The 13,990-nt window shown below is 49.8% G+C and overlaps 1 protein-coding gene across 1 annotated transcript in view; it reads left to right on the top strand.

Moving 5' to 3' along the window:
* LOC311243461 (nck-associated protein 5-like) overlaps positions 1-13,990 on the top strand; it is a 100,140-nt gene that overhangs the window by 66,056 nt on the left and 20,094 nt on the right. Inside the window, exons 6-8 of the mRNA XM_084332694.1 lie at positions 2,911-3,030; positions 8,150-8,242; positions 9,679-13,010. Of these exons, the coding sequence (XP_084188820.1) occupies positions 2,911-3,030; positions 8,150-8,242; positions 9,679-13,010 (3,545 nt within the window). The remainder of the gene's footprint in view (positions 1-2,910; positions 3,031-8,149; positions 8,243-9,678; positions 13,011-13,990) is intronic.

Genomic DNA, 13,990 nt, shown 5'->3' with positions numbered 1-13,990 from the left:
TAGTCTCCAGGTCTGAATTAAACATCTCTCCACTGTGGTGGTTTTCATTTATTTGTAGGTTGCTAACCACCTGCTCCGGGCGCTACTGCACCAGAAGGTAACGGGGCGCATAACTTACCGTATTGTCCCGAGTATGAGACGTGGTAACGGGGCGCATAACTTACCGTATTGTCCCGAGTATGAGACGTGTTTCTTGTCCTAGAAAAACATGTGAAAGGGGGGTGTGGTCTTATTTTTAGGGTCTAGACTTTTAAATGTCATTAGTGATGCAGCCTCTGCCGTGCAGCGCAAGCCCACAGAGGGAGGCTGAGACCCTCTCTCCTCTGGGACCCTCTCTCCTCTGAGACCCTCTCTCCTCTGGGACCCTCTCTTCTCTGGGACCCTCTCTCCCCTGGGACCCTCTCTCCTCTGGGACCCTCTCTCCCCTGGGACCCTCTCTCCTCTGAGACCCTCTCTCCTCTGGTCGAGGTGCTAGGTTTCAAACTAGTCTAGTTTGTCTAGTCTAGTCTCCAGGGCCCCTACAGGTAGTCTCCAGGTCCCTGTTCTCCTACAGCTAGTCTCCAGGTCCCTGTCCCGATCGGTCCTGTTCTCCTACAGCTAGTCTCCAGGGCCCTCATTTATCAACGTTGCGTACGCACAGATATGTGCGTAACCCCTGCGTACGACCATTTCTAAGCAAAGTGTGGGACTTATCAAATTGAACTTGTGCTTGACTTTGTGCGTATATATACGCACAGCTCGGAGCATGCGTAGCTGGCGCCCGGTGGTAGAATATTATTATTGCAGTCTGCAACGCGGAAATAAGCTTCCGTGCATTACTTCCAACACTGGCGTGTTCAACTTCTGTATGCCCCGTAATTCATTATAGTTCATTGTAAAATAGCGACAGTAGTGTAATTATAACGGGCTCACGCGCGAACAAGAGGTTGGCTTGCTTGTTTGGCACGGGGGGCAGACGCAGAACACCCACCTCCAAACGCGATTAAATATTGTTTCAAATAAAAAGCGACATACTATTATTTTGTGTCATGTTTCCAAATAATATTGGCCACAACGAAATGCTTTCTACTTCAATTTGTTGGTTAGAATAGATTACCTCGCTCCGTTGAAACTTCACTGAGACAGTATTTTTTTTTGTGGGCTCCGCGCACAGACGTGATAATAATAATAACAATAATAATAATAGCTTCATTTTATATAGCGCCTTTCAAGAGACCCATGCAAGGTCGCTTTACATAGATAGGGGGGGAAATAACAAAGTAATAAACATAGTGGACAGACTATGTAAATATGATGATGGGATTCAAGTTCGCGTTTTTATTGATCACATAGGCAGGCTATACATAGGCTACATGGCACGGTCCATCGTGATATTGTAGATGGATCGAGCAATAGACTGTTATTACTGTACCACCCATGTAGCTGTCAAAGCTCCATCACAAATGCAGTTATGTGAATAGAAAGGGATTCCACTCAGTGATGCGCATTTGCCTGATTCATGTCGTTGCTGCCGGGAGGAAAGGCATGCTGCATGTTTTCAATTCATTAAATAAAACGGATACTTTTTGCAAGGGTTTACTGACTGTCATACAAATAATCAACCAACTACATACTGTAACTTTTCAGTGCACGTTCTTATTTACATTGTGACAACAGCCTTGTGAGCTCCCGCACACAGACATGATGGAATTCAAGTTCATGTTTGTATTGATCACATAGGCAGGCTACACATGGCGTATAGGCTACATCATACATGGCAGTGAGATTCATTGTTCTTGTATATGCTCTCGTATTATTGTTTATATAGGCTACCCAATACTGACATCAAAATAGATTGTATGCCTCTAGAAATCATATGCAGCAGGTAGAAAATTTACGGAAAATCCATCGCGATTTGGAATAAAATTGAGGAGAACTTTAATCCCTGGGTATTAATCGAACAAAACGGAAAAAGGCAGTCATATTCTAGCACGGTCTTTATTAGTTAATATGGTCTTTAAGTTAATAGATATCATATCCGACATCACCGTACGTGTACATGTCTGTCAGCCTGTCACTTATTTGTCCATAACACGCTTCCCTCGGCTTAGTCCACTTTTCCACATTTCATGGGGGTGTTCCATTACCGTATATGGTTAATTACGGGTGGTGCTATATGCAAATACTTAAAATCGTGCACGAGCTGCAGCGTAGGATCAAAGTGATATTTATCAAGACAGGTGTGCATACGACCTGTGTACGCACGTGTGATAAATCCCGTTTTTTTTTGTGCGTACACACATTCTAAATTATGTGCTTAAGAACAAAGATAGAACACTTTCTAAGAATTGTTGATAAATGAGGGCCCAGGTCCCTGTCCCGACCGGTCCTGTTCTCCTACAGCTAGTCACCGGGTCCCTGTCCCGACCGGTCCTGTTCCCCTACAGCTAGTCTCCAGGGCTCTGTCCCGACCGGTCCTGTTCCCCTACAGCTTGTCTCCAGGTCCCTGTCCAGACCAGTCCTGTTCTCCTACAGCTAGTCTCCAGGTCCCTGTCCCGACCGGTCCTGTTCTCCTACAGCTTGTCTCCAGGTCCCTGTCCCGACCGGTCCTGTTCTCCTACAGCTAGTCTCCAGGTCCCTGTCCAGACCGGTCCTGTTCTCCTACAGCTAGTCTCCAGGTCCCTGTCCAGACCGGCCCCCGTGAGGAGGTCTTTAAAAATTAGTCTTCGATATTCGGTCCAATATGGTACTTTTATCTAGAATTTCTTTCTTTTAACCAAACCAGCAATTGCTGTGACTATTACGGTCACACTAACTAACAAAACGACGGTTGTGTGTGTGTGTGTGTGTGTACGTGTGTGCGTGTGTGTGTGTGTGTGCGTGTGTGTGTGTGTGTGCGTGTGTGCATGTGCGTGTGTGTGTGTGGTGCAGGACCTCAGGGAGGAATGCATTAAGCTGAAGATGTTGGTGTTCGACCTGGAGAGACAGAACCGGGCCCTGTGTGAACTCTTCCAGCAGAAACTGCCCAACCAGCCCACAGCTCACTACCAGGTACATCCCTCTCAGTGCTTCTCAACGTGGGGGTCCTTCAGGGGTTCCTGGGGGTACGATAATGCTGTATATACCATATATATATTCTTAGCGTATATATATATATCTATCCACATCGGTCTGTATGTACCTGCATATAAATCCTTGTTACATATCTGTAGATACTATATTTATATATGTACACATCCCTTACCTACTCTTACTAGTTACGCTGCTGGCCAGTATGACTTACTACCATAGTAGTGTCTTTATACCTGTATCACTGTACATATCAATACTACAACTCTGTACATACATCTGATTAGCACTATTACTCAGTAGTACTCGTTTATAGATCTTATATCCAGTTTAATCACCTGTACATTGTATATTACTGTTACATTTGCACTCTGGTTGGATGCCAAACTTCTTTTCAATGTACTGTACTTGTGATGTATGATGACAATACATTTTAATCTAATCAAATCTAAAAACTATTCTTAATAACATAATAAATAATATCTCATGAATCATGATTATGAGCCAGTTAAATATACAAATTGTAACTTTCATTTCACTGCCCAACCAGCCCAGGGCTCTCTACCAGGTACATGAACACCTACATCCTTTAACAACGCTGCTTCTCACAGTGGGGGTCCTTGTAGGGGTTCAGGGGGGTCCCTACCAAAAGATTAGATTTCACTATAAATCCTGTTTACATACCTATATACACTATATCTATATCTGTATGTATCCCATACCTACTCATACTAAATATACCACTGGCCAGTATGGCTTCTACAATAGTGTATTTATACTTTTGTCACTGCACATTATAATACTGTACATAGACATCAGATTAGCGTATTTTTACGCAGTAGCTCTGTCATATATCCATTTAATCACTTGTTACACTGTATTATTGTTATGCACTTTACTGTTACATTTGCTCTCTGGTTGGATGCCAACTTATTTCCGTGGTACTGTATTTGTGCTGCATGATGACAATAAATCTGAGTCTGAAGTAGGGATGTCCGATATTATCCGCCGACCGATATTATCGGCCGATATCGGCAGTAAAACGTGATATTGGAAAATATCGGTATCGGTAAAAAAAAGAAAAGAAAAACAATACAAAAAAAATTATTTTTATTTCTTAACATTTATTTAACCTTTATTTACCCAGGCAAGCAAGTAAGAACCAATTCTTATTTTATTTATTGTCAAAAGTATGCATGTTGGTTTAATTCAACAACAAGAGATATGTAATGTTAATTTTTACTTTTTTAATGATCATATTTTGCACAGATAATGCTTACATTTAGAAAGCCTTTTGAATGCATCCAGTGAAATTATTAGTTACCTGAAATTATTCAGTTTTTTTGGGGGGAAACCCTGCATATATCGGTATCGGTTGATATCGGTATCGGAAATTAAGAGTTGGACAATATCGGAATATCGGTATCGTAAAAAAGCCAATATCGAGCATCCCTAGTCTGAAGTGACAGAATGTTCTGTGTCATAGGTTTCACTCTCTAATCATCTCCTCGTTTACAGTATAGGCACAGTGTTCTGTAATAAAACAGCATCTGGGGACAGAATCGTCTCACGTGGGTCTAATGTGTGTTTGTTTAGGTTCTCGAACCTTTTCACGTCAATGAGCCCCAAATTGCACAGCTCCAAACTAACTTTATTCACCACTGTCCCAAGAAATTGACATTGACCATCCCATAATATACATGTATTTTATTTAAATTTTACTCTAGACTCAGATATAGACAATCTAAGCGATCATGGCCTTCTACATCTAGACTCTCTCTTTCCCTCTTTCCCTCTCTCCCTCTCTCTCTCTCTCTCCCTCTCTCTCTCTCTCTCTCTCTCTACTCTCTCTCTCTCTCTCCCTGCACGCTATCTCTTTCACGCCCCCCCCCCCTCTCTCTCTTGCTCTCTCTCACTCACACACTTTCTTCTGCCAATCAGAGCGTGGATGATTCACTCTAAAAAAAACTCAGCAACAAGGACTTTAATCATTAAAAGTTCATAATACTGGTACTTCGTTTTCAAGTGTTATGAGTAAAAAGGGCAACGTCGTAGGTCAATGTTTTGCTTACTGTGGAGCTTACTGGCATCACACAGCTGGTACACAGCCTGCTCTCATGACCTGCCAGTAAACAGCCTGAACGTGAACGCCATCACCAATGATTTCTCCCAAATGAAGCCCTTAAGAACACGGCGCACACCCGTCTGTCCGACTTACGACTGCCGTTCCGCGCTCGTAAATCCTGCTCTTAGCTACGAGCGAATCCCCAAGAAGGAACCTGTCTGTCAGCTCTGACGGGTCATTAACATGACACTAGTGTCTGTCTGACAGGTCATTAACATGACACTACTGTCTGACTGACAGGTCATTAACATGACACTACTGTCTGACGGGTCATTAACATGACACTACTGTCTGTCTGACAGGTCATTAACATGACACTACTGTCTGACGGGTCATTAACATGACACTACTGTCTGTCTGACAGGTCATTAACATGACACTACTGTCTGTCTGACAGGTCATTAACATGACACTACTGTCTGTCTGACAGGTCATTAACATGACACTACTGTCTGTCTGACAGGTCATTAACATGACACTACTGTCTGTCTGACAGGTCATTAACATGACACTACTGTCTGTCTGTCAGGTCATTAACATGACACTACTGTCTGTCTGACAGGTCATTAACATGACACTACTGTCTGTCTGACAGGTCATTAACATGACACTACTGTCTGTCTGACAGGTCATTAACATGACACTACTGTCTGTCTGACAGGTCATTAACATGACACTACTGTCTGTCTGACAGGTCATTAACATGACACTACTGTCTGTCTGACAGGTCATTAACATGACACTACTGTCTGTCTGACAGGTCATTAACATGACACTGCTGTCTGTCTGACAGGTCATTAACATGACACTACTGTCTGTCTGACAGGTCATTAACATGACACTACTGTCTGTCTGACAGGTCATTAACATGACACTACTGTCTGTCTGACAGGTCATTAACATGACACTACTGTCTGTCTGACAGGTCATTAACATGACACTACTGTCTGACAGGTCATTAACATGACACTACTGTCTGTCTGACAGGTCATTAACATGACACTACTGTCTGACAGGTCATTAACATGACACTACTGTCTGTCTGACAGGTCATTAACATGACACTACTGTCTGTCTGACAGGTCATTAACATGACACTACTGTCTGTCTGACAGGTCATTAACATGACACTACTGTCTGTCTGACAGGTCATTAACATGACACTACTGTCTGTCTGACAGGTCATTAACATGACACTACTGTCTGACAGGTCATTAACATGACACTACTGTCTGTCTGACAGGTCATTAACATGACACTACTGTCTGTCTGACAGGTCATTAACATGACACTACTGTCTGTCTGACAGGTCATTAACATGACACTACTGTCTGACAGGTCATTAACATGACACTACTGTCTGACTGACAGGTCATTAACATGACACTACTGTCTGTCTGACAGGTCATTAACATGACACTACTGTCTGTCTGACAGGTCATTAACATGACACTACTGTCTGTCTGACAGGTCATTAACATGACACTACTGTCTGTCTGACAGGTCATTAACATGACACTACTGTCTGTCTGACAGGTCATTAACATGACACTACTGTCTGTCTGACAGGTCATTAACATGACACTACTGTCTGTCTGACAGGTCATTAACATGACACTACTGTCTGTCAGGTCATTAACATGACACTACTGTCTGTCTGACAGGTCATTAACATGACACTACTGTCTGACTGACAGGTCATTAACATGACACTACTGTCTGTCTGACAGGTCATTAACATGACACTACTGTCTGTCTGACAGGTCATTAACATGACACTACTGTCTGTCTGACAGGTCATTAACATGACACTACTGTCTGACAGGTCATTAACATGACACTACTGTCTGTCTGACGGGTCATTAACATGACACTACTGTCTGTCTGACAGGTCATTAACATGACACTACTGTCTGACTGACAGGTCATTAACATGACACTACTGTCTGACAGCGCTGACATGGCATCAAACAAAAATAAGAAATAGAGCAAATTTGGCTCGATGAGATTTCTTGAAATTGTGAAAGATATCTAGGGTTCTCTCCTGATAAAGTGGGGTGGGATACCAGAAAACGTATTTTCTGTTGACTGTAGAGCAGAGGGACTGGGAGACCCATGTTACTGACCACTGACCAGACCACTCTTATCAGTGATGGCTGTTGGAATGTAGAGAATACCACTTACCTTACAATCACCTTTAAATCTAGTGCTTATCAGAGAAGTGCTCGTAATCTTTCAGAAAATAACTCATTCTGGGCGGCTGATTGGCGCAGTGGGCAAGGCACTCGCTACTATCGCAGGAGACGCTGGGTTCGAGCCCAGCTCTCTGCGTTGCTACCGGTCGTTCATACTAACACAATTGGCAAGTGTTAGAGGGTGGGGAAAGCCGGTGTGTGGGGATTGGACGTTGTGGACAGCGACTCCTACAGGTCGGTTGGGTGACGCCGGTGCGACGGAAACAGGAAGTATCGGGGGCAGCGTGAGCCTCCCACGCGTTACTCCTCGCCACTGAGAGTTCGAGCTGCTGCGGTGAAAAGATGCGACAGGCTGCCTCCTCGTGTACCGGAGGGGGACACGTGATGCAAGGCTTCTATCCTCACTACAGCCGACCAGTGGGAGGCATAGTCTAGCAACGTTCGAGACAGGGGAGGGAAGAATTGGATAATACGAAAATTGGGATGGGAGAAAAATAGAAAATGGGGAGAAAAAGTGGATAATAAAAAAAAAAAAAAAAAAATCATTCTGCCTGGAAAATAAACGTTTGGTCGAGCAAACAGACGGATTGACAGACTGAGACGGACCCTGACGCTCTCAGCCAGTTGTGTCCTTGTTGTAATGGATCCCACCGGCTGCCCCTGCTCTGCTCCACATCGCTGTGCACCTGGACAGTGCTGCTGTCCGTTGTTTGTGTGTACACAATGGCGTGTAGTGGATACGATGTCATGGTAATTGCCTCTGGATTGTCTCCCGTTACAGGTCCAGCCGGGACCCCTCCCAGAGTACAATGCACAGCTGCACAATGACTCCGCCAAGCAGGTGGAGACGCCACAGAGCGACGCACAAGCCAAGGTGACTACGGAGCACACTCAGCAGAAACACTGATCTGATGTCGTAGAGAGGGGGAGGGAGGGGGAGGGAGAGGGGGGAGGGAGAGAGGGGGGAGGGAGAGAGGGGGGGTGAGAGAGAGAGGGGGGGAGAGAGAGGGGGGAGAGACAGAGAGGGGGGGGAGGGGGGAGAGAGAGACAGAGAGAGAGGGGAGAGAGGGGGAGTGAGAGAGGGGAGAGAGTGTGAGACAGAGAGAGAGGAGAGAGAGGGGGCAGAGAGAGAGACAGAACAGAGAGAGAGACAGGGAGGGAGAGAGAGGGAGAGAGTGTGAGCCAGAGAGAGAGGAGAGATAGAGGGGGCAGAGAGAGAGACAGAACAGGGAGGGAGAGAGAGACATAACAGAGAGAGAGAGGGAGAGAGTGTGAGACAGAGAGGAGAGAGAGAGAGGAGAGATAGAGAGACAGAACAGGGAGGGAGAGAGAGACAGAACAGAGAGAGAGAGGGGGAGAGAGAGAGTGGACCCTGCCAGTGTATGATGTCATCGCCTGATGCTGGGACATTCTGCTGTTGTACTTGTAACTTTCTAATCTTCCCATCACACTCGTTTCCTCTGCGCGCTAGGGCTGACCCCGATTAGTCGAATAGTCGACTAATCGATCGAAAGGAGCCGTAGTCGACTGCCAACCTCTTAGTCTAATGCAAATTTTTTTTTCATTATTATTATTATTATTATATATTTTTTTTTTCAAAAGCATAGAGGCCTAGAAGCGTGGCCTCATACCAGAGGCTAACTGCCTACGAGAACAGGCACAGAGGCACTGAAAGAGGATTTCACCCGTCTAATGAACACACTAGACTGGACAAATATCAAGATGTATCCATCAGTGGACCAATTGCATGCTTTTGCAGAGGAAAGGAAGCCTTCAGTCGACTCCTTCAGACATTAAGCACCCCCCACAGCCCAAATGGAATGATACAAAATAATAATAATAATAATAATATTATACTTTATTTATTTTTTTATTTTTTATTTAGTCGACTAATAGTCGACTAACGGCAAATTTTGGCCAATCATAGTCGACTATCCAAATCCTTAGTCGGGGACAGCCCTATACTACATGACTACATAGTCAACAACAGCCAGTCACAATACATCAACAATACCTAACATTTAAATTAAATATATATATTTCTTTTTTATTCCAGTAAACCAAAAAATATATAATAATTTGCATCATTCTTATACAGGTTGTCACTTGCCATACAGAAATTGCCTATCTAATAAATCACCGTCCTATGCCTAAATATCCTCAACCGGGAATCTTTTAAGATTAAAATAATCAAAGAATGGCTGCCGAACCTTGAGACATTTATGGGTAGAGCGCCCCTGGTGGGTGGAATGTGCTGCATGATGACGACAATACATTTGAATCTCTAACCTGATGTTCCTCCGCTCCCAGGGAAACGGTTACCGCACACAGCACGCCTCCCCGGGCCCCCGCGGCCCCGCCGCCTCCATGGAGGCCCTGTCCCCCTTCTTCAAGAAGAAAGCACACATCCTGGAAGTCCTGCGCAAGATGGAGGAGACGGACCCCCTGAAGTTCCACCCGTCCACGTCGAGCCTCTCCTTCTGCGACTACAGCCAGGTGCTCCTGTCCACGGAGGCCGTCCTGGCCACGGCGGACCCCCTCAAAGCCCACCACCACGCGCCCCCCTGCCGCTGCTCCTGCCCCCAAGAGGAGGAGCACCAGCACGTCAACGGCGACGGGGGGGTGGTCCCCCCGTGCGAGGGGGGGGGAAACTCCCGCTGTCTTCACTGCAGCAAGAAGAGCCCCGACGCTCCCGCCAAGCCGTGCGGCGGCCACGTTTGTAGTCCGCCCCCCAGGGCCAACGGCGCCGCCCAGAACCACGCGGCCCCCACCGGTGAATGTCACGCCAAGAGCACAACAACGACGACGTCCGCTCTCCCGTCCAAACAGAGCACCGAGAGCGACGGCCCCGCCCCCCCCCTCACTCACCACGTGCCGATCGCGGAAAAAATGGCCAACGGGATCCCGGAGGTCACGACGACGAGGGCGGAGAGCCGTGCGAAAGGGGGTTCCTCCTCCTCCGAGGAGCTCACCGGGTTCTACCCCGCCGCCTCCTCCCAGCCGCCCGTCGTCTCCGCCGGGAAGGACGGTGGCGGTCAGACCGGCGGCGGCCGCTGTGAGACGACGGAAACCGCGGATCACGACGGGCCGACGGCGCCTTCTCCTCCTCCTCCCGGCGACGGCAACGCCCCCCCGGCGAACGGCCCGTCGGCTTCGGCGGCACCGCCAGAGAAAGACGAGCAGGAGGAAGCGTCGCCCGTCCGAGCCGACTTCACAGTCAGCCCCAGCACCTCCTCGTGCCTCGGGGACGTCAAGGCCGCCGCGGTCAACTCGCCGTCCAAGCTGTTCAAGTTCCTGAAGATCCCCTCCTCCTCCTCGGGGGGGGGGGACAGGTCCCCGGCCGCCGCCTCGTCGTCCACCAGCCCCGTCCGCCTGAGTCCCCAGCTCACGCGCAGCTCCCGCATCCCCTGCCGCACCAACAACTACGAGGTGTACCACTCGCCCGTGCCCACGCGCAGGGCCACCACCACGGAGCGCTGCCGGCCGCCCCCTCCGCCCCCGTCCCGCTCCGAGTCGTACCCGGCCACCCACTCGGCGCCCACGTCGCCGCCCCAGGCGCCGCCCCCCCCCCAGGACGCCCGCTGCTCTCCTCCTCCGGCCAAAGAGTCGATGAGCTACGGCAGCCTCTCGACTCCGACCCCGAAGGCCGGCTGCGTTGTGTCCAGGCTGGGGCTCGCCTCCTCTGGCTCCTCCTCCTCCTCCTCCTCCGCGCACCGGGGGGCGTCCCAGCGGGTCCCCCCCCACTATGAGAACGTGGCCGACGTCGCCTCCGCCAGAGGGGAGGAGCCCCCCCACCGGGCGGCGCTGCTGGAGAAGAGGACCACGCTGCCCTCTCACGCCAAGCCGGGCGGCGGGGAGAGGAAGCTGGTCAAGTCGCTGCCGGAGAGCATCCTCCTCAACAACCCTGCTCCTCTTCTTCCTCCTCCTCCTCCTCAGCAGCGGAAACAGTCGTCCTCCTCGGCCTCGGAGTCTTCCTCGGACGAAGAGGACGAGGAGGAGGAGGACGAGGAGGACGACGAGAGCCCGGTCTGGGTCAACCACCACAGTCTGCCGACCTCCTCGGGCCTCGCCAAAGCCCCGGGGGGAGGCAGAGCCAACAACTACGCCAGAGTCAGGGACAACAAAGCCCTGCAGGGGGCGGCGGAGGGCCGAGGAGAAAACGCCTCGCGGAGCTCCGACATCACCCGGCATCATCCTCCTCCTCCGCCTCCTCCTCCTCCTCCGGCCAAGAGGAGCGACTCCTCCTCCATCCCCAAGAGGCCCGGGACCGGCGGCAGCGTGTCGTCGGGGAGGTCGCCGGCCGACTCCGGCCACCACGCCTTCAAGGACCGGCTGGCCGCCCTCGGCAAGCTGAGGAGCTCCGAGGACCTGCGCATCATCAACCCGACGAGGCCGGCGGACACCGCGGCGAACGCAGACGTAACGCCGTGTAACAACGACGACGTCGACGGCGGCGGCGGTGGCGACGAGAGGAGCAAGACGGCGGAGAGGGGGGAGCAGCACAAGGAGGAGCAGAGACACCACTCCAAGTACACGGACTCTCTGGACGGGAAACCTCGAAGCAGCAACAGCAGCAGCGGCCTGAAGTACCCCGGGTCGTCGTCTCCGTTGTACGAGCAGCAGCAGGGGGCCAAGTCCGGCCCCCCCCCTCCGGTGGTGGTCAAGACGGAGCCGCCGTGCGCCGCCACCACGAAGACGGACGGCCCCCATAGGAGCAGCAAGCTGGGACTCCCGTCGCCCAACGCGGACGCCCCGCAGGTGCTTCGCAACAACATGAAGTGTCCCGGCTCCCTGAATCTGGCCTATAATAACGCCAGGCCGGGCCTCAGCCCTCATCACGGCGGCGGCAGCAGCCCCAGCAAGGTCCCCCCGCCGACGAAGTCCCCCTCCAACAAACCCTGCCCCCCGGCCAGAGGCTCCGCCAAGCAGCCCGGGGGCGGGGGGGAGACGCCGCCGCGCTACGCCTCCAAGTCGGAGGAGCGCTCCAAGATCAGCGGCAAGGGGGGGAAGAAGAACCCCATGTACGGAGACAGCCTCCCGCCCCCGCCCCCCAGGCCCCCCGCGTCGTCCGACGGCCAGGAGGACAACAAGCCGTCACAGCAGCAGCAGCAGCAGCAGCACCACCAGCAGCGCCCCCCGGTGGTCCCCGTCCCGCAGTCGGCCATCGAGCAGAAGGTGATGAAGGGCATCGAGGAGAAGCTCCTGCTGAAGCTCCAGGAGCAGGACCTCCGAGGGGGGGGGCCCCCGGTGCCCGAGGTGAAGCAGAAGGCGTCCAACGGCATCGCCAGCTGGTTCGGCCTGAAGAAGAGCAAGCTGCCGGCGCTCAGCCGCAGCAAGGCGGACGCCTCCTCCAAGGCCAACAAGGACGAGAAGAGGGAGTGGAAGATCAGCATCCCCTCGGTGGGGAGGGACTCCGTCAAGGTGGCGTCGCGGTGCAAGGAGGGCGTGGAGGGCCTGAACATCTCCACGCTGATGGAGAAGGCGGAGGGCCTCAGGAGGGCCCTGGAGGAGGAGCGGGCCTACGTGGAGAGGTCGGGGAGGGGGCACTCGTGCGAGGTGGTGATGGACCCGGCGCAGGGGCAGCTGGCCGTCATGTACCGGGGGGCGCGCTCGGACAACTTCATGCAACAGCTGCTTAACAGGTGAGCGGCGGAGGGGAGGAGTCAGTTCATTAGGGCAGCTAATTGTAGTGCTAATTGGCTGCAATTGTAGCTTACCACCACCGGTATGACTGTGTATGAACAAATAATGGACTCTGTGAAGCGCTCTGGGTGTCATGAAGAGCGCTATATAAATCCAAGCCATTATTATTATTATTATTAGAACCGATTAGAGACACATATCATAACTATAATATCTATATCTGTACATATCCCTTACCTACTCTTACTAGTTACGCTGCTGGCCAGTGTGCCTTACTACCATAGTGTATTTATACCTGTATCACTGTACATATTAATAATACTACAACTCTATTACTCTAATACTACATATATCTATTACTCAGTCAGTAGTACTAATTTATATATTGTATACCCACTTTAATCACCTGTACATTGTATATTACTATTGCACTTTACTGTTACATTTACACTCTGGTTGGATGACATACATTTGAATCTTATCTAATCTAATCTAATCTAATCTAATCTAATCTAATCTAATCTTGATCCTCCAATCACAACTGCTGTTTTCATTGTGATTGGAGGATCAAGAAAAGAGGGTGGGGTTTGTCACTCAGTAGTACTAATTTATATATTTTATACCCAGTTTAATCACATTGTATATTACTGTTGCACTTTACTGTTACATTTGCACTCTGGTTGGATGCCAAATGTATTTCCGTTGTACTGTACTTGTGCTGTATGATGATGACAATACATTTGGAACAAATTAATCTAATCAAAAGAGAGAGAGAGAGAGAGAGAGAGAGAGAGAGAGAGAGAGAGAGAGAGAGAGAGAGAGAGAGAGAGAGAGAGATGCAACTGACATACCTCAAGCCACAGGGTGGGGAGGGTGGAGCTTGAGGTAGGTCAACTGGACCATACTGGACCATATCACCTGTACATTGTATATTACTGTTGCACTTTACTGTCTCACATTTGCACTCTGGTTGGAGGCC

This window comes from Notolepis coatsorum (assembly GCF_963971535.1).
Source record: "Notolepis coatsorum genome assembly, chromosome: 17".
Classification (NCBI taxonomy): Eukaryota; Metazoa; Chordata; class Actinopteri; order Aulopiformes; family Paralepididae; genus Notolepis; species Notolepis coatsorum.
This window is presented reverse-complemented; position numbering and strand designations above follow the sequence as displayed.